The following is a 25,754-nucleotide window of genomic DNA, read 5'->3' as shown; positions in this document are numbered from 1 at the left end:
CCACAGACTCCCTGTGCTGGATTCTGGGAGCAGTGCTGCATCCTGTCACCTGATGGGTCCTGGCCACCCTGACTTATCTGGGTTGGCAGGACAGTTGAAGACCACAAAACCACATTGAACTGTGCACACTGTCCCCTGAAATGTTCAGGCTAATTTGGGGCGCCGTATGGCTATCTTGTTGACAGGGTAGCTAGCCTCAGATGGCTCATGTTCAGGGGTATTTGGCATTTCTGACTAACACTACTGACTTTTCTGTAAATTATCATATCATTAGAGGTCTGGCAGGGATCGTCAAGACTCCTGTGGTGCTCGGATTCTTAGGACTTTTATGGACTCATCTTACTTAATTAAAAAAATTTTTAGCCTAGTTTTCTGTACTCACATAGAACCCCTTACCTCCTGAATCCTTAGCATTGCTCCAGTATGTTCAAGGCACGTCTTCATCTCAGATCCTCTCTATTCCCTGCTATTCCTTGTCCTCTCTGGCCGTATCTCCTGTCTGGGGAATGACAGTTTTGGTGCTTTGCCAGTGTGGCGATGTCCTTCCCCAGCTCGATCTCGACATAACGCACATCCTGTTTCTCAAGGGGTTTTTATCCAAAGCATCTTCTGCTGTTACACTCCACCCTGTCGACCAACTATGAGAAAGAAACCAGGAAGACATGCTGTTCCCCATGACTCTGTCCCTTCAAAACTGCGTTCTCCACTTCTTCTGTTAGAGGATCATGAAAGGATTATCTAGGTTCCAGCAATAATGGAATTCAATGAATCAAACACCCGAACTGTTGCCGAGCTCTCCCTGGGGCCCAAGGAGGGGTCATTTGCACCCGTTTTTTATTCTAGCCTCTTCTTAAAAGTCTTCTTTGCAGGTAGCTCCTCAGATCAGGCCCCAGTGGGGCCAGTAGTCAATTTAGCTCTCACTGGGCCAAGAGATTTGGTGTGGGACCTGTGTGGCTGTCTTCAGGCCAGCTTGTCCATCTGGGGAGATGGCGTTTGGTCTTGTCATTTGTGGCTGATGAAATAACCTTTTCCAGGTGTTATTCTTTCCATCACTAAAAAAATGTTATTTTAAACATTGGTGTTGTGTGTGTGTGTGTGTGTGTGTGTGTGTGTGTAGAAATTAGGGGACAGGAGCTGGAGAGGTGGCTCAGTGGTTAAGAGCATTGGCTGCTTTTGCAGAGGACCCAGGTTCAATTCCCCCACCCACAACTGTCTGTAACTCCAGTTCCAGGGAGATATGACACCCTTTTCTGGCCCCCACATGTACCAGCATGCACATGGTTCACAGACATACATGTAGGCAAAACACTCATGCACATAAAAGAAAATAAAAATAATAATTTAAAAAAGTCAGAAGTCAGAAGTCAACTCTCGGGAGTCAGTTCTCTCCTTCCATGTGGGTTCTGGGGATTGAACTCAGGTCATCAGGGTTGGCAGCACACACCTTTACCCACTGAGTCATCTATCTCACTGGCCACATTAATTTTAATTTTAAAATAATGATTATATGTTGAGAGTATATGTTGGCCGGGCGGTGGTGGCGCACACCTTTAATCCCAGCACTTGGGAGGCAGAGCCAGGCGGATCTCTGTGAGTTCGAGGCTAGCCTGGGCTACAGAGTGAGTTCCAGGAAAGGCGCCAAAGCTGCACAGAGAAACCCTGTCTCGAAAAACAAACAAACAAACCAAAAAGAAAGTATATGTTTGATAGGTTACAATATATAGAATATTAAAATCAGTTTTAGCTGTTCTCCTTTTAAGTGTGACTTCTGGACATTTATATTATGCACGTATCAGGCATGCTGGTGCTTACCTGTAGACCCAGATACTGAGTTGAGTTACAAAGATCATATATTTGAGACCATATAGGTACAATAAAAGCAATACAAGTACAGCCAGCGCAAGGTAGTACAGTCAGTAAACATTGTTGCCACCAAGCCTGAGGACCTGAATTCCATCCCCAGGGCCTGCCCATATGTTGGAAGGAGAGAAGCAAGTCCCGTGAGTTGCCCTCTGACCTCCACATGCATGCACATTGTAGCACACGTCGTGCCCCCCATGTGAAAAACCAAAAAGAAAATGTAATCATTCAAAACAAATACAATAAGAATTTCCGTCTAACCGTATGGTCTGTGTCTGTAGTTCTATTTTTTACCTACCTCTTTTTGAACGGGTCTAGACCATTGGAACACAAATAGAACATGGAAATAGGACGGCCGCACACGAGGACTTGCAGTGTGGAGGACAGCTTTCCCAACTACTATGAAAGATGGCGGTTATGCCAAAAGTGATGTCGGGACAATCGGCTTACCATACGGAAAATGAAATCAGCTGCCGATTTATAGCATCTACAGAAATAAAATCCAGATGGGCTGGAGATGGAAATGTGAGAAAGTTTAGGGTTTTTATAGGTTACAGGGAGCTGTATTTATGGAATTGGAGGGGACCTGGCCTCAGGTGGCCTTTGATGTAGAGAAGTCACAGAGTAACAGCTTCTCGCTGCCCTTGTTCCATTGTTCTCTAGATGTTTTCATCTGCCTCGCCTGTCTTAACGCTGTGACTGTTTTGTTCCTGTTTGGCTGTGTTCACTAGATCACATGGACACCACCTCCACCCCCCCCCCCCCCCCCGCCCCCATGTTTTTTTCTTACTTGGGCTAATGTAAGGCCCCTGGAGGCTGATGCTCAGAAATCAAAGCTAGTTAACTTAGGCCACAGGGTTGGCTCAGGATGAAATAGTGTAGAGAAAGCTGGGTATAGCATTGCAGACATACTCCAATCCCAGAGCAAGGGAGACTGAGGCAAGAGAATCCTGATTTTGAGATCAGGTTGGGCTATATATGTAGGGGGATTCTGCTTCAAAAGCAAAACAACAAGCTGGACGGTGGTGGCACACACCTTTAATCCCAGCACTCGGGAGGCAGAGCCAGGCAGATCTCTGTGAGTTCGAGGCCAGCCTCAGAGCGAGATCCAGGACAGGCACCAAAACTACACAGAGAAACTCTGTCTCTAAAAACCAAAACAAAACCATAAACACCAAGTGTTTGGGCATTTAATGCGTTGGCAAGCACAAGACCTGAGGTTCAGCCCTTAGAGCTGCGTGCGTGCGTGTGCGCATGGGTAGGTGGGTAACCACAACCAAAAAAAAAAAAAAAAAAAAAAAAAAACACAAAAAACACAATCAACTATGCTGGTTGTGATGGCAAAAGCCTTTAATCCCAACACTTGGGAGACAGAAGCAGGTGGATCTCTGAGTTCAAGGTCAGCTTGGTCTACAGTTCCAGGCTGACTGGTACATCCTGAGGCCCTGTCTCTTCACAGCTTTTTCCTCCCTTGTTCCAGGAAGCTCACTTGGACCCCCCTGAAGTCCATATGGCTCTATATGACGAAGATCTCCTGAAGAACCCTTTCTACCTGGCCCTTCAGAAGTGGCGGCCTGACTTGTACAGCAAGGTGGCCCAGATCCATGGCATTGTAAGTCTACCCGTCCTGAGGGTTGTCCTCAGGTGTGTGAGCAGTGTCAGAAGTGTGGCAGAAACGAGACAGTCAGAGGAAGTCAGTTACAGAGCTGCTGAGTTTAGCAAAGCCCTGTGCTGTGCCCCAGGTGTTAGGGCATGCTGGCTGTGTTCACCAACAGTGAGGGAACCCTTCAGGCTGTGTGCACCAACAGTGAGGGACCCCTTCAGGCTGTGTGCACCAACAGTGAGGGACCCCTTCAGGCTGTGTGTACCAACAGTGAGGGACCCCTTCAAGCTGTGTGCACCAACAGTGAGGGAGCCCTTCAGGCTGTGTGCACGAACAGTGAGGGACCCCTTCAGGCTGTGTGTGTGAACAGTGAGGGACCCCTTCAGGCTGTGTGCACGAACAGTGAGGGACCCCTTCAGGCTGTGTGTGTGAACAGTGAGGGACCCCTTCAGGCTGTGTGTACCAACAGTGAGGGACCCCTTCAGGCTGCTACCTGGATGAAGCAGCTGCCTGGGACCAAAGCCTGGTGTCTTAGTTTGGGCTTCTATTGCTGTGATGAAACACCATGACCTAAAAGGAAGTTGGAGAGGAGAGGGTTTATTTGGCTTACACTTCTATATTGCTATTCATCATTGAAGGAAGTCAGGGCAGGAACTCAAACAGGGCAGGAACCTGGAGGCAGGAGCTGATACAGAGACCATGGAGGGGTGCTGTTTACTAGCTTGCTCCCCATGGCTTGCTCAGCCTGCTTCCTTATAGAACCCGGGGCCACCAGCCCAGGGGTGGTACCACCCACAATGTCCTGGGCCCTCCCTCATCAATCACTAATTAAGAAAATGCCTTGTAGCAGGATGTTATGGAGGCATTTTCTCAACTGAGGTTCTCCCTTTGAGATAACTTGTGTGAAGTTGACATGAACTAGTCAGCACGCCAGTGTTCGGCAGTTCTCACCTGCTCAGCTGGGTGTTCGCTTCTGTGGAACTCGGGAATATGAACATGTGAATTCATACACAGCGGCATGGCTAGTTTCACATGTCAACCTGGAGTGCTTGATGCTCATTGGCTAAGGGCACTTCCTGCTTCTGCAGAGGACCCAGGTTCAGTTCTCAGCACCAACTTAATAATGAATTAAAAAGTATTCATCAGGTCCCAACCTAGAATCACCTGGGAGGAAAGTCTCAGTGGAGGAATTATCTAGGTCAGGTCGGCCTGTGACCGTATCGTTAATCGATGCAGGACGGCACAGCCTGCTGTGGGCCACAGTGTGTCACGAACCTTGGATGGTAGGAGAGTGAAGAAAGCTAACTGATGTGGGCAGCAGCAAGCAGGCAGTATGGGTGTGTCGTTTCTCTCCACCTTGACTGTGTGTGTGACCACTGGAGGTCCTGGCTAGCCCACCCCTCAGGGATGGACAGTCACTGGAAATGTCAGTCCAGAGAACCCTTTCTTCTCCTGGGCCACTTTTGGTCAGTATTTTTTTTTTTTTTTTTTTAAATCACAGCAACGGAAATGAAACCAGCATGTAGCTTGGAAAGATGTTTTCCAAAGGGAAAGAATTTCTATGACATAGGACACAACCTCAAAAGCTTACGAGGTGGCCAGGCAACAGGAATGGGAGAAGCATGCAGGAGAAATGGTGGCATTGGGGTGGGGGGGCTCTGCTGCCTGGACGGGCACCCCATGTCCTGATGTTGCAGATCTTCCTAGTACTTGGGCTCGGGGGCGGGGGGTGTTAGTTAATATTCTTGACACTGTGACAGAATACCTAACGGGAACCCGCTGATGGAGGAAGAGATGATTTTGTTCGGCTAGCATCTTGACTGTTGGCTCTGGGCCTGTGGTGAGGTGGATCATTGTGGTGGTGGGAGTGTGTGATGCAGAAGGTTCTTCACCTCAGGGTGGAGAAGGAAGCAGCAAGGGAGGGACCAGGGACCAGCTCAGCCCACAAGGCATATTACCAGTGACTTGCTCTGACCAGATAGGTCCCACCTCCTAAGCCTCTCGAATCTTCTCAAAAGAGCCACCAGCTGGGGGACCAAGCCTCTAACACGGGAGCCTGCCATCCCTAAGTGATGCTTCATGTTTGCTCATTAGTGGTTGTGTTGGTTTGCATCACCATCTGTCAGGAAGGGAAGTCAGGGCAGGAACTCAAGGCAGGAACCTGGAGGCAGGAGCTGAAGCAGAAGCCGTGAAGGACTGCTGCTTACTGGCTTGTTCTCCATGGCTTACTTAGCTGCTCTCTCTGTCTCTCTGTCTCTGTCTCTCTGTCCTGGAACTCACTCTGTAGACCAGGCTGGCCTTGAACTCACAGAGGTCCGCCTGCCTCTGCTCACCACCACCCAGCAACTTGGCTGCTTTCTTATACAGTCCTGGACCACCTGCTGATGGAGGCATCTTCTCAGTTGAGGTTCCCTCTTTCCACATAACTCTAGCTTGTATCAAGTTTCAAAAAAAACCAACCAGGACAGCGCGCTGCTTCTTTTCCTTTTTTTTTCAGTGCCAAGGAGGAAAATCAACATTTTGTACATGCTAGGCAAGTGTTCTACCACTGAGCCACACCCTAGCCCCTCACTGGGTGATTCTAGGCAAGTGCACTTCCACTGAACTATGTCCCTATCCCAGTACCTTGTGTGTGTATGGATGTGTGTATATGAGGACACGTGTATGTGCATGTGGAGGTCACAGGACAGCTGTGGGTTCATCCCTCAGACACTATATACCTTTTTTGTTTTTGATACAGAGCCTCTCATTGGATTATGAGGACCTATGCAGCTAGGCTTGCTGGCCTACTAGCCCCAGGGCCCTCTGCCTCCTCAGTACTGGGAGTGTATGCATGCTCCACCAGACCTGTTTTGTTGGTTTTTTTCCATGTGAATTGTAGGGTTAAGTTCAAGTCCTGCACTCACTGACGGAGCCATCTGAGACTCCCGGTTTGCTTTTCAAAGCTTCGTTTGAAGTTGAGTGTGTTGGGCACGTTGGCGCTGTCTTTGACTCCACTTGGGAAGTCCCTGCTGACTTTCTGTGCCTGTTTCCTTCTCACCTCACACCGTGTTCCCACTTCTCTTCTCCTGTGGTGTCTGCTCAGGTCAGTCTCCGGTCATTGGTGGCTCTTCTGGAAAAACAGAACTAGCGTGTGCTTATTTATGCCCGCAGAAGCTTTCTCGCCTCGAAGCTCATTCTGGGTTTTGTGATTAGTATCTTTCTTTGTGTGTATTAACCAGAGATTTAAAAAAAAAAAAAAAAATTGGATGTTGGATGCCATAGAATTCATTATTAAAAAAAAAAAGATTAGGGGTGGAGCATGACGAGGAGGCCAGTAATTCAAACACGTGTTAGGCTGAGGTACATCGTAAGTTTGAGGCCAGCATACATGATGTAGTGAGACTCTGCCTATAAAACCCCAGTGGATAAATAAATAAGCAAGTAAGGGGCCAGAGAGAAGGCTCCGTGGCTAAGAGCATGTGAGGACCCAGATTCAATACTTGGATCCCAGATGTGCACCTCCACGTCCAGCACCATCTTTTGAAATAGTACTCTACTCCGTGAGAGCTGCCTTGGCCTTGTCGGATGAGGCAGCTTCCCCGCAGAAGTCAGCTGTGGGATGAACCACTCTGCCAGGGCACTCAGGGTGCAGCTGGAGCCCGATGGGTCACTCTGGCCTCTGTTGGTCATGGGTTGGACAAGTGGGTCACAGCTCTGCACTGTGCAGTGTGCTCTACGTGTTTCTTAGTTGAGCGAAATGGTAGAACATTGCAGTTGCTTCTAGAAGGTTTCTCATCCTTTCTCATACCGTCACTTCTGAGAGAGCAACATGGCATCAGCAGTTTCGTGCTTTATTTCTGTCCTGGGAGCTTGCCAATAGGCTCAAGAATTAATCAGTCTAGCGTCGTGGGTTGATTCGAACCCTTTATGGGTGTGGCATTAACTCTTCTTGTTGTGACGACATGCCAGTCAGAAGGGACCTAAGGAGGAAGGGTTTATTTGTAGTCACAGTTTCGGAGGGTCACAGTCTACCATGCTGGAGAAGGCATGGTGGCATTCACAACGACTGGAGCATTTGGCAGAGACATCTCCACGTCATGGAGGAACAGGAAGCAGAGTGCAGGACTGGAACCAGGGGGAAACCGTTGTAACCTTCAAAGGCCCACCCTTGGTGACTTACTTCCAATCACCAGGCTCCACCTCCAAAAGGCTCCACAGACTCCTAGATAGCAGTGAAAGCTGCAGAAAAAGTATTTAAGACATGAGCCGTGGGAGACAGTTCAGATTCAAACCATAAGCATTCGACTTAAAAAAAAAAAAAAAGGTATCAATTCACCACTAAAAATTGTGCAGGACTGGAGAGATGGCTCAGTGGTTAAGAGCACTGGCTGGTTCCGGTTTGATTCCCAGCACTTACACGGTGGCTCACAGCTGTCTGTAACTCTGGTTCTAGTGATCCAGTGTCCTATTCTGGCCTCTGTGGGCAGTGTATGCATGCAGCACACAGGCATACACGTGGCAAAACACCCGAACACACAAAGTTAAAATGATGGAATAATAAATATATGTCTGTAGTATCAGCCACCTCTGATACTTCTCCCTACAGCCAAACTGGTGTGATACCCGCTCTGCGGGTCAGCGGCAGCATGGGCGTGGCAGCTGAGTGGGGAGTCAGCCACTGCTCAAGCTGGCTTCCTTCCAGCACGTCCCTTCCCTGAAGGATTCCTCTTCCTGCCATCTGGTTGCACCGTGGAAATGCCTTCTCCTACACTCCCTCATCTTCCAGTCACAGGGACCTGTGACACCCACACTGCCTGTTATCCGGGCTGATAATGCACCTGGCTTCCTGAGAGTGACCTGGGCAGGTCTGTCTCTTGGGACTCTTGTCCATGGGCTGCTGTTTCCTGACTTTGTAGGAGAGCTATATAATTAAGATCTTCCCCCAAGGTGAGACAGCACCAACACGTCCCCCCAGTGACTCACTCACATTCATCTGGATGAGTAAAATGAATTTATTCAGGGTTACTTACATAGCAGTGGGTCACTACAGACAGCTACATTTTCTTTTTTTTTTTCAAGTTTATTTATTTTTATTTCATGTGCATTTGTGTTTTTCCTGCATGTATGTCTATGTGAAGGTGTCAGATCCCCTGAAACTGAAGTTACAGGCTGCCATGTGGGTGCTGGGAATTGAACCCAGGACCTCTGGAAGAGCAGCCAGTGCTCCTAACCGCTGAGCCATCTCTCCAGCCCCCATAGCTACATTTCCTTAAGTCGACAACCCACCACTTTTTCTCAGATTCCTATTTTATAATTACTCTAAGCATTGCAGAATTGATGTGGACTTCGGTTCAGGAGCTACCCCGTGTCGAAGCAATACAGGTGACTATAGGCTCAGACAACGTGAAGTACAGGCAACACCAGACCTGGGAAAAGTCAGGGGGTAATTATCAGAGACGCTGCTGGGCTCGGCGGACACTGCCCAGCTGTGCAAAGGACGAAGCTGGTGCACCGCAGCTGGTGCACAAAGAGCTAACAGTGGCTCGCTGCATAGTGGAGTCACTCTCCCTAGGATGTGGAGGACTGGCTCACGACAGCTGCCTAGAGAAAGCTGTGCAGGTTTCCTGTGTGATCCGGAGGATGGGTCCATTTGCCTGTCAGAAAAAATTACCAGAAGACAGGCAGGTACCAGAGGTGGGAGGGTCTGGGGTTCCAAGCTGGCCTGGGCTGCACAGCAAGACCTTATCTCAAACAAACAAACAAACAAGGGTTTGGGCTAGCCATAGCTTGTGGGTGTGGGGGGGGGAGGGGTTGGGCAGCAGGGGGCCCTCTCCCTTGGAGTGGGAAGGGGTTGGCCTCCTTTCTATGTCTGTCAGGAAACCGGGGAAGGGGAGGTGTCTGAAATTGGAGGGTCCCCTGTGCAGTCAGCGAGTGTATGCCACTCTACCTGGCGTGCTTGGTGATGGAATGCAGTGCAGTGGGTGCTGGGCATGGGAAGGTGTGCCAGCAACCGGATGTAATTGTAATTCGGGTGGAGCTTCTCAGAACACACAGAAGTTCCTGGACCCGTGGAGGCCAGAAGAAGGCTTGGAGCAGGACTGTTGATGGAAGGTGTCTACCGCCCCGCAGGGCAGTGGCGGTGGGCATCACAGGAAGCCTCTGGGTCCGGACATTAAATGCCGCTAGGATTGAGTCTAGGCATTCCCTTGCCGGAACCCACACTGACTTCAAGGTCCTCTTGCGTGTGTGCTCGGTGTGCGTTGCTCTTTTTATGTAGTTGTGAGGCCCCCAGTGGACCCCCGGAGTTGTCTCCCATTTTAGAGTTCATACCCAAACGCCTCCCTTTATTTTTGACTTAAAATCTCGGATCTGAGGGGTCTGGAGAGATGGCTCAGCAGTTAAGAGTGCTTGCAGCTCAATCTTGAGGTCCAGAGTTCGGATCCCAGCACACATATCAGCTGGCTCCCAAGTGCCTGTAACTACAGTTTCAAGGAATTGGATGACTTCCGGCCTCTGGGCACCCAACCACACATGCTATCTTTTTAAAAAACAAATACATAAAATTTTCTACTTTTTTTTTTTGAGACAATATCCTAGGCTGGCCGCAAATTCGCTGAGGGGTGATTTTGCACTGATGAGCCCCCTGCCTGGACTTCTTTGAGTGCTGGGATTACAGGCATATGGCACTATGTCTATTTTTTCGTTCAAAGATGCTAGGGACTCACAAGGAGTTCAGCAAAAGCTACAGAATAGAATTTAAACACACAAAAAAGGAAGTTTTATTTTCCTTGAATAGAAACAGTGAAGACATGAACATCAGAAATTAAATGTGGGCTGGAGCGATGGCCCATTGGTTAAGAGAACTTGCTGCTCTTGCGATGGACCTGGCTTCAGTTCCCATCCCACATAATGGTTTGTAGCTCCAGTTCCCGGGGATCCAGCGCCCTCTTCTGGCCTCTGTGGGCACAGCATGCATGTAGTGCATAGATACACATTCAGGTAAAACACTCGTACTCATAAAATTAAAAAATCTTTTTACAAATAATTTTTTTCATTTGGGAGGCAGGGGCAGAAGGATCTCTGTGAGTTTGAAGCCAGTTGGTCTACAAAGTGAGTTCCAGTACAGCTAGGACTCTGTTACACAGAGAAATGCTGTCTAAAAAAAAAAAAGTTTTTAAAAAGAAAAGGAAAAGCTAGGAAGTATTTAGGGAAATTTGTAGCAACTGGGCATTTGTGCATAGTAATGCATTATGGTTATACTTTTTATTTTAATTTTATTTTTCAAAAATTATGTATGTATGTGCATGTCTGTGTGTGGGTTTGTGCATGTGTGTGCAAGTGCCCCAGAGGCCAGAAAAGGGCGTTGGATCCCCGGGAGCTGGAGTGACAGGTAGTTGTGAGATGGCTGACCTGGGTGCTGGGAACTGAACCCAGGTCTTCGCAAGAGCATAATTATGTGCTCTTAACCACTGAACCGTTTCTCCAGCCCCCTGGATCTGTTTCTTTTTTCTTTCTTTCTTTTTTTTTTTTTTTTTTAAGATTTATTTATTTATTTATTAGGTATACAGTATTCTGCCTACATGTGTCCTTGCAGGCCAGAAGAGGGCACCAGATCTCATTACAGGTGGTTGTGAGCCACCATGTGGTTGCTGGGAATTGAACTCAGGACCTCTGAAAGAGTAGTCAGTGCTCTTAACCTCTGAGCCATCTCTCCAGCCCTGGATCTGTTTCTTAAAAGAAGCTTTATTGTTCAGAAATATATATGGATGAGTCACTTCTTTACCTTATGTAATTTTCTGGGATTTTTCTTCAAAATAACCCAGAGTTTGGGGATAAATAGAAATAACACATGACTGGCCAGTAAATTCCTAGTTTTTGAGCTGGATAAAGGACATCTGGGGCTCACTCCATTGTTTTCTAGTCTACTTTTACATATTAGAAATTAAATAAATTGAGCTGGGAGTGGTGGCGCATGCCTTATACCTGGTACTAGAAGGCAGAGGCAGGTGGATCTCTGTGAGTTCAAGGCCATCCTGGTCTACATAGTGAGTTCCTAGACAGCCAGGGCTACATAATAGAGAGACTCTGACTGAAAAAAATATTTTAAAAAAAAGAAGGAAGGAGAGGAAAAAGAAAGGAAGAAAAATTAAACAAGTTAGGGCTAGTGAGATGGTTCAGAGAGCAAGAGCGTTTGCTGTCAATCAAAACAAGCTGCCTCCAGCCTTACCGAGGGCTGCTTTCCAGGTGATGCTGGCACCCCTCTGTAGGTCCCCAGCATGACAGGTTCCAGGTGGGCCTCCTTGGAGACATTGCAGAAGTCACACACCGCTCTCTGTCTAGTGCCGCTCCTCCTTTGTTTTCCAGGTCTTGGTGCCCTGTAGAGGAAGCCTGCCCAGCAGCGTTCAGTCCTCTTACCAGTTCGAGTCCTACGTTTTGGTGCCCACCGAAGGACACTTTCAGACCTTAGATGGAAAGGTACTCATTTCTCGGGTGCGTCAGGGTTGATGAGGGGTGGGACAGACTAGAGGCAAGATAGCCCTGTTTCTCAGCCTTTCACATCATTGGCATCAAATGTTGATTCCTATATGTGCTTAGCAGCTTTTGAAGAGGGTTATGGGACCCTTGCCTTTGTTAGGGGGCCTTTGAGACGGGAGGCCATGGTAATCGTGAATAGGACCTAGACTCTGCCATGGAACGTGCCCTGGGGCTAGAGTTCTTCTCTCCCTCCCTCCCTCTCTCAGCCAAAGGCAGTCATCTACCTGTATGTTGGGGGTCCCGGGTACACCCGTTCTCAGGTCTCTATCTCACTGGGCTATTTCTTTTGTTGTGGCTGTTTTGGTTTGTTTGTTTGTTTGTTTTCGAGACAGGATCTCACTTTGTAGTCCTGGCTGGCTTGGAACTCACTCTGTATATCAGGTGGGCCTTGAACTCACAGACATCAGCCTGCCTATGCCTCCCAAGTGCTAGGATTAAAGGTCTATGCTACCATGCCTAACCCATATATATTTTTCAGACAGGGTTTTGCTGTATTTTCTGGACTGGCTTGGAACTCATGATCCTCCTGCCTCCGCCTCCTGAGTATTTAGATTACAGGCATGAGCCACCATGTCCAGCTATGTGTATGATTTTTTTGTTTGGTTGCCTTTTAATGGAAGCAGGTAGAGTCTAAGAGGTAGACATTTCATTTGCACTCAGCTGGCCCCATTCCCCCATCTAATGAATGCATGGTTCATAACTACTCTTCTCACTGGAGTTGATCTGCAGTTTGACCCCAGGGCCTGAGCATCTGGGGCTTTCGGGTACTGTAGCAGATCTGGGAGGGTGACAGTTATCTGTAATCTTGCTCAGGCGGTTGGCATCCCTGTGGCTCATGACGAATACTGTCATGAAAATACAAATTTTCTCACCCATCTGTTTCTTGCTTCCTAGCCAGGTGTCCAACTGATCCACACTGGGGTGGAGGCACAGGCTCTACCCAAGGGCCTTTTGGGAGGAGACTCCAAGGGGTCTCAGTGCCTGCCACCCCTGGTTGGTCCAGTCATGTTTTCTTGATTCCAGGATGTCCTCATTGAAGGAAGCAGGATTAAGCTAGGAGCTGGTTTTGCTTGTCTTCTCTCTGTGCCCATCCTCTTTGAAGAGACTTTCTACAATGAAAAAGAAGAGAGCTTCAGCATTCTCTGCATTGCACATCCTTTGGAGAAGAGAGAGACTTCCGGTACCGAGGGAGGAATGCCCTCCCCACCCACCAAGGAAAAGTCTGCACGCACACCTCCTGCCCCCTTACGCAGCTGTTAAAAGCTTGAATGTCACACACACACACACACACACAAAATATCAAAGAGCCCACTGGAGACCTGCATAACTATAAAAATCCCCTCTGGGACGTGATCTAAGGCTTCCCTTGCTGAGGTGATGTGGATTGAGGCTGCCGTATCAGATATGATAGGTGGTACCGTTCACAGAGGCCTCACCGCTTCTGTGATCACCTGGGACGAGGCTTGTCCCTGGAGCTGTGCAGAGCCGGAGCCCTGGCTTTGCGTCGGGCCTCAGCCTCGGGGTTTATCTTTGTGGTGTTATTAAGCCGGCTGCACGGTTGTCTCACTGAGAGCTCATTGGGTTTCAGTGGATTGTTTAGTTGCCCCGGGAAACGGCACAGTCCCTGTGCCACATGCACCATGAAGCTTGAATTGCCAGGAATCGGCTTCTCCTTAACCCCACAGGTCGTACCTATTGTCACAGATTAATGTGATTTTTGTCCCCTGAAAAGACCTAGTATAGCTTTCTGGGCTCCAGGATCTCCTTCAACTGAGCTGTTTTCTTGGGCAGTATTTTGAAATGTGGACATTCCCTTACCTTCTTCCCTGGTCCCTGGCCATCCTTTCTTGGAACCTGGGGCTCTAGACCCTTTAGGAACAAGGGAAAGGATGGGACCCCCCCCCCCCCCAATCAGTCAGGAAACAGTGAAAACTTCAGCTAGCTTGACCCTCTGTCTCTCTTTCAGAAGAACCTTTGGCACCCTCAGATCATTTCCCCCTGAAAACCATTGAAGATGTGAGAGAATTTTTGGGAAGACACTCAGAGAGATTTGACAAGAACATCGCCTCTTTCCAGCGGGCATTCCGGGAGTGTGAAAGAAAGAGTCTCCGTCACCACATAGTTAGTAGCTGTGTCTTGTTCCCCTTGCCTGGCAGCTCTCGCTCCAGAGCTGTGGATTATTCTGTGTGCTCCAGAATTCAGCTGGGTACCATTCCATGGCTGGGAGTTACATTAAAAATGTGGTGGCATGGGCCGTTAATCCCAGCACTCAGGAGGCAGAGGCAGGGGGATCTCTGTGAGTTCGAGGCCAGCCTGCTCTACAGAGTGAGTTCCAGGACAGCCAGGGCTACACAGAGAAACCCTGTTTCAAAAAACACAAAAACAAAACCCACCAACAACAAAATGTTTCTACTATGCAAGTAGCATAAGGCCCTTTAGGAAGTGAAAAATCTTAGAGAAGTCTAAAAATGAGTATCATAAAGAAACGAAAACCCCCACTTCCGGTTGCCAGCTATGTTAACACCAAGGGGAACTTTTTCCCCAGACACACCTTAAAAAAAAAGTTAAGAGCCAGGAGAAGGCTTCAGTGGGTAGAAATGCTCACCATGCAAGACAGACAGCTGGGGTTCAGATCCCCAGACCCCACATCAAAGCTGGACACAGTGGCATGTGTCTGTAATCACAATATGCTTAGGAGAGGCGGTGGGAGGTGGAGGCTGGAGAATCCTCCAAAATCGTGTAAGCCTGCTAGCCTGAAGTACACAGCACAGTGGCAAACAGCAAGAGAGGCCCTGCCTCTAGCAAGGCAGAAGGTGAGAACTGACCCCTGAGGCCATCCTCTGACCCTGTCCTCTGACCTTTGCACTCATGGGTGCTGTGGCATGCACACACAAATATGTAAACACGTAAATATGTTAAAACGTTGAGGGCTGACGAGATGGCTCAGCTGCTAAAGGCGCTTGCCACCAAGCCGACAGTGTGTGTTGGATTCCCTGGACCCACATGGTGGAAGGAGAGAGCTGACTCCTGAAAGTTGTCCTCTGACACCGTCCCCGTCACATTCTAAACCAATAATGTAATTTTAAAGAGCTGAACATCAATTTCAAAAGATGATTTGGCAAAGCTCACATATGCCCTAGAACCTGTCATTCTTGGACATGTTACCCACTCAGGCTTTTGTGGTAAGAAGGGTCTCCTCTCTCTCTGTTCTGTGTTGCACAGGACTCCGTAAACGCTCTCTACACCAAATGCCTCCAGCATCTTCTCAGAGACTCTCACCTGGTAAGCAGATAGGTACGCAAAACAACAGCAGTTTGTACAAGTGCAGATCCAAACTCTCAACCAGCATTTCTCTTGAATTCCAGAAAGTTCTTGCAAAGCAGGAGGCCCAGATGAACCTGATGAAACAGGCAGTAGAGGTAAGCGGAGAGTGGAAGGCAGTGGCTGGGAGACTCTCTGTCACCTCATACACATCCCAAGCCTGCGTCTGTTGGTTCCACAGATATACGTCCACCATGATATTTACGACCTGATCTTTAAGTATGTGGGGACCATGGAGGCGAGCGAGGTAAGTTTGCAATCTTTGTTCTCCAGGATGAGAGCCTTATCCTGAGAAATTTGAAATCTTTGGGGCTGGAGCAATGGCTCAGCAGTTAAGAGTGCACACTGCTTTTGCCAAGAGCGTGAGTTTGGTTCCTAGCCCCCGTGGAGGGTGGCTTACAACCTCCTACAACTCCAGGTGTGGGAGATCTAACACCTTCTTCTGGCCTCTGTGGATACCTGTGGTCGCATGCACAGACACAGGACACACACATACAATTTAAAACAAATTGTAATGCCTTTAAGCCCAGCACTCAAGAGGCAGAAGCAGGCAGATTTTTGCGAGTTCGAGGCCAGCCTGGTCTACATGTTGAGTTCCAGGAAAGCCAGGGCTATGTAGAGAGATCTGTCTCAAAACAAACAACAAAAATCTTAATTTGAAGGTTTGCTCAAATCTGTTGTAGGATGCTGCCTTTAACAAAATCACAAGAAGCCTTCAAGATCTTCAGCAGAAAGACATTGGTGTGAAACCTGAGTTCAGGTAAGAATTCCCATGGCTTCAGAAGTTTAGGGTGCTTGGCAGCTGGGGATCCATCTTCTCCCCTCAATGACTTTGGCATGGCTTCTCAGCAACAGAGGTGGCCACTGACTTGCTGTTATAATTGAGGAGCTGTGCAATCACTCCCAACTGATGACAGACGGCTGACGTTGACCTGTGGCTGTCTTATAACCATCCCCTCCTGTGTTTGTGTGCCAGTGTGCCACCTGGGTGGGAGCTAAAGTCCCCAGATGGACATGTGACTCACTCAGCTGGGTCCCACGTGGAGGCCATCTGCCCTCACCTGCTAGTGTGAGAGAACCCAGCCACGGGGGCTCTCACTACCCGGTTAAGTTTCATGAGGGTAAAAATATCTGAAGTATCAATGTGTAAGCCTCTTCTCGCTCTTGCGGGATTTCCATCTTCGGGTTTTATTAAAGTTTTAAAAGTTATTATTTTTGTTGCCATTTAAAATTTTTTCCTTCACTTTAAATTTATTTTAATATGTATGAATGTTGGGCTTGCATGTATGTGCACACACCTGTGCAGTGCCCTTGAAGGCCAGGAGAGGGCATTGGAGTTCCTGGGATTAGAGTTACAGCCAGCAATGCGCCACCACGTGGATGCTGGGAATCAATCTGGGTCCTCTGCAAGAGCAGCCAGTGCTCTTAACCTCTGAGCCATCTCTCCAGCCCCATTTTAAAATTGTATTATTTGAATTATGTGTATATATGTCTTTCTGTATAGGTATGTGTATATGAGTGCAGATGCCCTCAGAGGCCAGAGCAGTTGGCATCTGCCTGGAGCTGGAGTCACAGGCAGCTGTAAGCACACTGTGGGTGCTGGGAATCAAACTCAACTGCAAGAACATCTCCAGTCTAGACGTTTTGAGATAGCAGCTCCTTGTATAATCCACACTAGCACTGAAATTGTAACCCTCCTGCTTCAGCCTCCCAAGTGCCACAGTCACAGGCCAGCACCTCTAGGCCAGGCTTCTGGATTTTTGCTTTTTCAAATTTCTAGTGAAGCCCTGGCATCTGCAAATCTGAATGAAATGCCACCCACCTGGGTCACAGTACTTCTCGGTCTGTTTCCGTTGGTCATTCCTCAAGGTTGTAAGAAATGTCTAAGCAGGTATATGACCAAGACAAGAACAGTAGGGTCCTCTGCTGGAGCCTGAAGTTTCCATTTTCCAAATCACAGCTTCAACATCCCTCGTGCAAAGAGAGAGCTGGGCCAGCTGAACAAGTGCACATCCCCACAGCAGAAGCTGCTGTGCCTGCAGAGGGTGGTGCGGCTCATGACACAGTCTCCCAGCCAAAGAGGTTGGTGCTGGGAAGGGGCCGGGCGGGGCCGGGCAGGGCCGGGCAGCAGATGCTCACAGGCAGATGTGCAGACATGAAGGTCCTCTAGGAGAAGCACAGCAAAGAGACAAGAGTTTCACGGAGAGTGTGCCCCGGGGAGCAGCTTAGATAGGATTAGCTTAGCAAATCCCGAGAGAAGCAGCTGCTTCAGTTCCGCCAGGATGGGTGGGTGTTTGGGGGTTCACCTGTCTGTTAGGCTATCTCACCTCATGGTATATTAAAATAAAAAAATAAATAAAAAATTGCAGGGTAAAAGGTAAAGTAGGGGTTGGAGTTGTCACTCAGCAGTTGAGCTCTTGCTGAGTGTTCATGAGCCCCTCCACCCGAGTTCCAGCACAGCACTGCTACAGAGAAAGCTAAGACGAAGGAAGTGAAGAGGGATTTAGGATGTAGTTGAAGAGCAATTCCCAAAGAATCCTGAGTGGGACAGTCAAGCAGTGGCAGCAGCAGGAGGTGCGTGGGGGAGGGGGCCGCCCACGTCGGTGGTGACAGGTTCGTAGACCGTGTTCAGAAGTAGGTTCTCGGAGAGGACACTGGTGGCCAGGACACTCATGGTCTGTTTTTTTGTGCTGGTTGGCTTTTACTTAGTTAGTTAGTTAGGTTTTGTCGTTGATGTTTTGAGACAGGGTCATGTTATGTAGCCCAGGCTGGCTTCAGCTCACCCATTGCTGGGATGATAAGTGTGTGCCATCTCTCCCAGCTTTTTCTTTTTAATTAATTAATGTAGTTAGTTAATGTTTTTTGGGTTGTTTTTGTTTTTGTTTTTTGAGACAGAATTTCTCTGTGTAGCTTTGTGCCTTTCCTGTATCTCACTCTGTAGACCAGGCTGGCCTCAAACTCACAGAGATCCTTCTGCCTCTGCCTCCCGAGTGCTGGGGTTAAAAGCGTGCGCCACCACCACTATCCCAGCTTTCTTTTTATCTTTTAAGACAGGCTCTCACTGTGTAGTCCTGGTTGGCCTGGAACTCACCATTTAGCTCAGACTGGCCTTGAACTCAGGATCCTCTTGCTTGAGACTGCCAGAAACTGGGATGACAGGCGTGTGCCAGCTGCATCAGACATCTGTTCAGGACATGTCAAGGAGACGTCAGTGTTCTGCCTGGCATGTGATTTTACTGGAGTGTGGTCTTGCGTCTCGGTTGGTGGAGGAGAGTTTATGCATCCTTTCTTCTGTTTGTGTCTCATGGTGGCTGTGGACCTTCTTTTCCTGCAGTGAATCTGGAGACCATGTGTGCCGATGATCTTCTTTCTGTCCTGTTGTATCTGCTTGTGAAAACAGAGATCCCTAACTGGTAACATTTTGTTGTTGTTAAAATATTGTTTCCTTCTGTAGGCTTTTTCCAGGCAGGGTCTCTTCTGTAGCCCAGGCTGACCTCCAACTCTTGATTTTCTGCCTCAGCCCCTGAGTTCTGGGCTTACAGGAGTTACCCACTCTGCCCAGCATAAAATACTTTAAAATCTGGTTGTGCTGTGTTCTGTATTTTTGGGGTGACTATAAGCAAATATGCCTTAGGAACAAATGTTGTCTCTCCCCTCCATCCATCAGGGTGGCTCCCTTCAATGGATAGATGGGGAAACTGAGGCCCAGAGAGCTTCTGTTTCACCTTGTGAAGTATGTTGCTGGTCCATTGCTGAGGAAGCCGATACGAGCTCTTTCTCTCACAGGAAACCATAATTCACTTTGTAGCCATTTGCTTTCTAGCCGGGCGGTGGTGGCACATCCCTTTAGTCCCAGCACTCAGGAGGCAGAGGCAGGTGGATCTCTGAGAGTTTGAGACCAGCCTGGTCTATATAGCAAATTCCAGGACAGCCAATGCTACATAGTGAAAACTTCTCTGCAAAACCCCAACCCCAAACCCCAATAATCAGCTGTCTTAGTCACTGTTCTGTTGCTGTGAAGAGACATTATGGCCAAGGCAACTTATAAAAGGAAGCATTTAACTGGGGGCTGACTTACAGTTTCAGAGGGTCAGTCCATGATCATCATGGCAGAGAACATAGTGACAAGCAGGCAGGCAAGGTGCTGGAGCAATAGCTGACCTCACATGATCTGTAAGCTTCAGGCAGAGACAGAGACAGAGAGACAGAGAGCAAGCATGTCTGAGCAAGCTTGGCCTGGCTTGGGTTTTTGAAACCTCAGAGCTCAGCCCCAGTGACTCACCTCCAAAGAGTTCCATTAACCTCCCAAACAGTTCCATTAACCAGAGGCCAGGCATTCAAATGTGTGAGCCTGTGGGGACCATTCTCGTTCAAACTACTTTTCCAGGAAAGTAACAAGTAGTTTTTCTTGTCCTAATTGTACACATATCTGCAGTGGGATCGAGGGCATAGCAGACATTATACCCCCACCCCTACCCTAGTGAATAGACTTGATCGAGATCTTTAACATCCATCCAAGTCAATAGCATTTTTTGCTTGTTTTTTTTTAAGTACTAACTATGCAATGGTAACCTGCTTTTTCTTCTTTGGGTCAGGATGGCAAATCTGAGTTACATCAAAAACTTCAGATTCAGCAGCTCGGCCAAAGATGAGCTGGGCTACTGCCTCACCTCGGTTGAGGCTGCGATCGAATACATCCGGCAAGGAAGTCTCTCTGCGAAGCCGCCTGTAAGATCTCCCTGCTGACCTGCCCTCCCTCTGTGGCCATTGGGGGAACCTTTGACTGAGTGTTACAGAGAGCTGAGGTTGAAGGGATGGATGGGGGTTCTTCCATGGTCTTCCAAGACTGGAGCCTCAGCTGTCTTAACAGTTAGGAAGCTCGAACCACTCAAGAAACTGGTCATTAAGCCTCTAATTGATTGTGAGAGCTGCTGTGTTAACAGTGGGATTTACACTGTCCATATCCCGCTTCATTAACCCTGTCATCTAAAGAAGCAGTGTGGGAAAGGAAGCCAGATACGGCGAGTCTGGATATCGTGGGGGTGATAGGCAAGAAATGATAATTGATGTGTGCAATTTGAGGACTCAGTGGCCTTACTATTGCTTTCTTGGTTGGTTGGTGAGCTTTGGTGTGTGTGTGTGTGTGTGTGTGTGTGTGTGTGTGTGTGTGTGTGTGTGTGTGAGAGAGAGAGAGAGAGAGAGAGAGAGAGAGAGAGGTGTTGTTCCTGTGTAAATTTTGAGAGTCTTAAGCCAAGATCTCACCACTCACTGGCCTGTTTTACTACCTGGTGGCAGGTAAATGGTAAACCTTAGTGGGGAAATCTTCACACTGAAGTCAGTAAAATGAAGAGTTGAGCAGGCATGGTGGTGCATGGCTGTAATCCCAGTACTTAGGAAGCTGAGGCAGGAGGATTGCTGTGAGTTTGCAGCTGGCTTGGTCACATAGTGAGTTCCATGTCAGGATGGGCTAAACTGTGAGATGCTGAATCAGAAGGCATAGGGAAAAGAAAAATAAAGTAAATATAAAGAAAATAAGCAAAGAGGACAGTGAGTTAAGACCCTGTATTAAAAAAAAAAAAAGACACTGTGCCCTGGGTATTGAGCAAGTCAGGCCTGTCAGATGCGATGCATCTTTACCTTGCTTGGCCTGCTGACCCAGGTGGTGCTGTGGTGTCCTTGTCTTTTGTGGCACCACATGAGACTCTGTCTGTAAGGACAGACTTGGCTTTTACTGCAGCCTTGCTTTTAGGTCATGGAGTTTGAGTAGGAATGTATGCAGCCAACAGTAACGTGGTGATGCCATTTCCCTGGGGAGAGAGCCTGTGTGTATCTCCATGTGGCAGGCGGGGCTTCTGCGTATCAGTCAGTTGGACTGGTTTCACTATCAGCTCCATGTAACAGCGTGGTTTCACTGAAATTTCCTCTCCAGAGTGTCATGAAACTTGAGCTGGCCACAGGCATCCTTAGGCTGTTCATAAATGGAGACTTCAGCTTTCCAGAAACAAATACATCAGGATCAAGGCAGAGAACCTTGAAATAAATGGATCCCTTGCCTACTGTTTTTCAAAATTTTTATTTATGTGTGTCTGTGTATGTGTATGCTAAGTGTGTGCAGGTTCATGAAAAGGCAGAAGAGGGTGCTGAATCCCCTGGAACCGGAGTTACAGGGCATTGGAGCCACTTGATGTGGGTTCTGGGAACCACACTCAGGTCCTCTGGAAGAGCAGCAAGTGCTCCTAACCACTGAGCCATCTCTCTAGCCCTATATATTTAATTTTTAAAATTTATTTCCTACCTCTTTTTTCCATGATCCTGGTGTGCTTTCCTTTTTGTTGGCCTTTTTGGTTTTGGAAAGGTGGTGCTGGGGATGGGACTTGGGTCCTTAGGCATGCTAGACTCTGAGCCACATCTTGAACCCTTGGTTTTGGAGGGCAGATCTCTCGGCTTAGGCTGGACTGACCTTGAGCTCCCAGTCCAAAGCTGAAATGACAGTATACCCCACTATGCCCGGCTCCAAGCTCCTGGTCACGGTATCCACTCATTTCCCATGAGCCTCTGGGTTGTGCGGCTTCTCCGAGCACTTGTTCTTCCCTGTAGATTTAGTCCTGGGAGCTCCGCCTTTCAGCACTGTCCTTCAGTAGGCACCCTAGATTTGAGAAGAGAGCCCTGTTTGACCTGTTGGACAGTGCCTTTGATGTTTCTCTGGCCCTAAGCTACTCAGCTGTCAGTCAGCATACAAAGCAGATTGCTGCGGCTTTATATAGCATGAGGCAGCTGGGGACAGAAATGGCTCCTCCTGAGGTCCTGGCAGGATTTGTGTGTCACATTAGTTAGTCCTCACTGAAGGTGGGCAGGCATGAGGGATGATGCTTGAGAGAAGACCCTGGAAATGACCCTTCCCCTGAGGCACTGTTGGCTTCATCCATCACCTAGTCAGAACTTAGAGACGTCTAAAGAAAGAACTTTGTTCTGCCATGTTGCCAGGGGACTGTGAGTTTCCTTCACCTCCCACCAATTAACCAGGTGGTTAACTTATCATTGTACCATTGGTTCCAGGGGCCCAAGCAAGCATGGAAGCATTGTGGTAGGAGTGATTTTGTAAAATAGGCACAAGACTGAGAGTGTGGCTCAGTGGTAGAGCCCCTGCCTAGAATCCCCCAGTGAGGGGCTGGGGTGTGGCTCAGTGGTAGAGCCCCTGCCTAGAATCCCCCAGTGAGGGGCTGGGGTGTGGCTCAGTGGTAGAGCCCCTGCCTAGAATCCCCCAGTGAGGGCTTGGAGGCGTGGTTCAGTGGTAGAGCCCCTGCCTAGAATCCCCCAGTGAGGGGCTGGGGGTGTAGCTCAGTGGTAGAGGCCCTGCCTAGAATCCCCCAGTGAGGGCTTGGAGGCGTGGTTCAGTGGTAGAGCCCCTGCCTAGAATCCCCCAGTGATGGGTGAGACTCAGTGTTAATCTCTTTGCTTCAAATTCTGCAGTGAGAGGTTGGGGTCACTTCTCAGTAACAGGGCTTTAGCTAGCACAACAAGGCTCTGGCACTGTAGAACAAAGCCAGGCCACAGTGAAACAGAACATAGTATTGAAAGTCTTACCTCAAACGTTACCTGCGTGCACACAGTTTCAGCCGTTGTAGCAGTCAGGTAGTAACAGTAATGATAAAGTATAAATTTTTAGATTTTATTTTTATTTGTATGTATGTGTGTAGATATTTATATGTGTGTCCATATGCGTGTAAGGTCAGAAGAGGGCATCAGATTCCCTGCAGCTGGATTTACAGGTAGTTGTGGGCTACCTGATATGGGTGCTGAGAACTGAGCTCAGGTCCTCTGGAAGAGCAGCAAGCATTCTTAACCACTGAGCCATCTCCTCAGCCCCAAATTTCTAGATATTTTCTGTCCAGGTAAGCATTAACTTTGATAGGAAGATCTGAGTATATTAATATAGGTGGATCCTTGAAATGCAGTAAGTGATTGGAAGTGAGAGGTCTGTCAAGCATGCCCCTATGTCTCCCTAGATTTCCTCCCAGTGAATTAGGCTGACATTTTCCTGAGCACATTCACAAAACAAGATTCCCCTTGCTGCTTAGCACCCGGGAGTAGAAACTAGTGTGTCAGGTGGTACTGTTCACAGCTCTGTTTAAAGTGGCAGAGCTGGGCCATTCGGGCAGTAGGAGGGAAGCCTGAGAGGGGAGGAGGCTAGGGCAGGGCAGGCTTCAGTCTGGAGAATGATGGCATGTATACGGCACATTCCACTCCTGTAGATGACTTTGTTCACCCTGTGGCCTTGCTGCCCCAGACCACAGTCTTCAGAGCTCATTTCCCAGGGTTCCCACTCTGTGCTGAGGAGGATCTGTGCTTCACCTCCGAGAGCAGATCTGGGCAGGGAGAGCCCCTGAAGGCCATTCCTGGGTTCAATGACAGGGTTTGTGCCTGGGCTGTCTACGGGGAGGGTCTGTGACAGTCTGTGATGTGTGATGACCACAGGATGCTGAGGGATTTGGTGACAGACTATTTCTCAAGCAGAGGATGAACTTACTGTCCCAGATGACGTCAACACCCATTGACTGCCTGTTTAAGGTAAGACACCAGGATATCTTTGAAGGTAAAGATATGAGAACACTGTCCTATCTTTCAATGTCTGTAAAAGTCCCGGAGAGGTTCATCTCTGTTCTTTCTGGGAGGGTGGCAGGAAATCCTGCCTGTCTTCCCCAACACGTGCTATATGGTTTCCACTGCACAGTGCACTGTGGCTGTCGGGCCTCAGAACTTTTGTCCATCATTCAAGGCCAGCTCAGTGAAACTTCTCCCTGGTACCTGATAAGAGCTGATACCTCTCCTGGACCCAAGGAGCCAGCATTCTTGTGGTAGGCCTCGGCGGAGAGTGCAGCATCTGATGCCCTGGGGCTTTGGTCCGGAGCACAGGAAGCTCCCTGTTCAGATGCTCACTGACTCCTTGGAGGCTCAGGAGGCAGTTTCTAGCCATCACTTTGGGCTGCAAGAGAGTGGACCTTCTCTGAGAGTCTGCTGATGTTCTTAGGCTTCTGGGAGAGCCCATAGAGGGGGCACATCTGTGAGTCACTGAGGCTAAGCCCCGTGGGGGGGTGTGCTGGTGGGTCCTTCTGCTAATTGCAACTGTTTTCTTTCCCTTAAGCCTAGGCTCCACTTGATTACTATAGGGATAGCACTGAGGCTCTGTCTGTCTGTTCCCCTCTCTCCTATTTCCTTCATTGATGCTGGAAATTAAACTAAGACCTTGCACATGCTAAGCAAGTGCTCTGCTGCTGAGCCACAGTCCAGCCCCTTACTGCTGGGTTCTAGACAGGTATTCCAGAGCTGGGCCACGCTCTCCATCCTTGGTGCTTTGAGACAGGGTCTACCTATGCAGCCCATGCTGAATTTAAACTCGTGATTCTTCTGCCTCTGCTTCCTGAGCACTCAAATTAAAGGCATGTGTCACCCCCGCACAGCTGAGGCTTTTGCTAATGAAGTGTCAAAATTCACACTGGGGTTCTGGATGGACTGTGGGCCTCTTCTCAGTACTTTGGAAATTTTGTTAGGTTGTTAAAAAAAATGCGACTCTGCATTTATAGAAACAGTAATTGAATGTGAAAGCTGTCCACCCAGGCTGGTTTCATTTCAGTAGCCAGCACAGTGTCTCTATCTGCCCAGACAGGCTTGAAGCCAGTCCCAGAGAACAAGCCATTACAGAATAATCTCAGCTAAGCCTTTAATCCTATCTCGGGAGGCAGAGGCAGGCAGATCTCTGTGCGTTTGAGGCCAGCAGAGTGAGTTCCAGGACAGCCAGGGCTACACAGAGAAAACCCATCTTGAAAACCAATCCAACCAAAAAAAAAAACCCAAACCAAAACCAGAGTTCAAGAATAGCCTGAGCTACAGAATGAGACCTATTTTAATAACAAAATAAGCCAGGCTTGGTGATCCAGGCTTGTCATCCCAGCTACTCTGGAGGCTTACAAATTCCAGGCCAGCATGATATACAGAGTGTGTTCAAGGCCAGCATAAGCCTTGAGATCCTGTCTCAGCAGCAGAAGGGCCAGGATGCAGCTTCATGATGGAGTGGTTGCCTAGTGCATGGGTCCAGTCACAAATACTGCTAAATCAAACCAAAACCACACCTAAAGAACCATTCCTTGGAAAGGAATTCCCTAACATTGATAGTATTCGGGATGCCCCCTTGTAGCACATTGCGTCTGGTAACCAAAAAGAAGTGGAAAGACTTCTAAGCCAAGATGACCAGGACAAAGATGCCATGCAAAAGATGTGCCATCCACTTTGTTCCTGTGAGGACTGTGAGAAGCTCGTCTCTGGGTAAGAGGGGCCATGGGGGCACAGAAAGCCAGGGTGAGGATTTGCGGGCTGTGGAAGCTCTTCCCATTGCGCCTTGGCTGTGTTATGAGTGCAGGGTGACACCTGCCTCTTCTCCGTCCTCAGCGCAGGTCCT

General features: G+C 48.5%; 1 protein-coding gene across 3 annotated transcripts in view; it reads left to right on the top strand.

Moving 5' to 3' along the window:
- Ankrd27 (ankyrin repeat domain 27) overlaps positions 1–25,754 on the top strand; it is a 53,214-nt gene that overhangs the window by 2,420 nt on the left and 25,040 nt on the right. For all 3 annotated transcript variants that reach the window (XM_052761352.1, XM_052761350.1, XM_052761351.1), the window contains exons 2-14: positions 3,341–3,472; positions 11,810–11,920; positions 13,004–13,160; positions 13,947–14,101; positions 15,203–15,262; positions 15,346–15,399; positions 15,483–15,548; positions 15,985–16,061; positions 17,262–17,383; positions 18,636–18,714; positions 19,897–20,029; positions 23,777–23,869; positions 25,494–25,621. In XM_052761352.1, coding sequence (XP_052617312.1) covers positions 3,371–3,472; positions 11,810–11,920; positions 13,004–13,160; positions 13,947–14,101; positions 15,203–15,262; positions 15,346–15,399; positions 15,483–15,548; positions 15,985–16,061; positions 17,262–17,383; positions 18,636–18,714; positions 19,897–20,029; positions 23,777–23,869; positions 25,494–25,621 — 1,337 coding nt within the window. In that variant the 5' untranslated portion in view covers positions 3,341–3,370. The remainder of the gene's footprint in view (positions 1–3,340; positions 3,473–11,809; positions 11,921–13,003; positions 13,161–13,946; positions 14,102–15,202; positions 15,263–15,345; positions 15,400–15,482; positions 15,549–15,984; positions 16,062–17,261; positions 17,384–18,635; positions 18,715–19,896; positions 20,030–23,776; positions 23,870–25,493; positions 25,622–25,754) is intronic.

Source organism: Peromyscus californicus, unplaced genomic scaffold (assembly GCF_007827085.1).
Source record: "Peromyscus californicus insignis strain IS unplaced genomic scaffold, ASM782708v3 Scaffold_4__1_contigs__length_199733344, whole genome shotgun sequence".
In the NCBI taxonomy this organism is placed as follows: Eukaryota; Metazoa; Chordata; class Mammalia; order Rodentia; family Cricetidae; genus Peromyscus; species Peromyscus californicus.
This window is presented reverse-complemented; position numbering and strand designations above follow the sequence as displayed.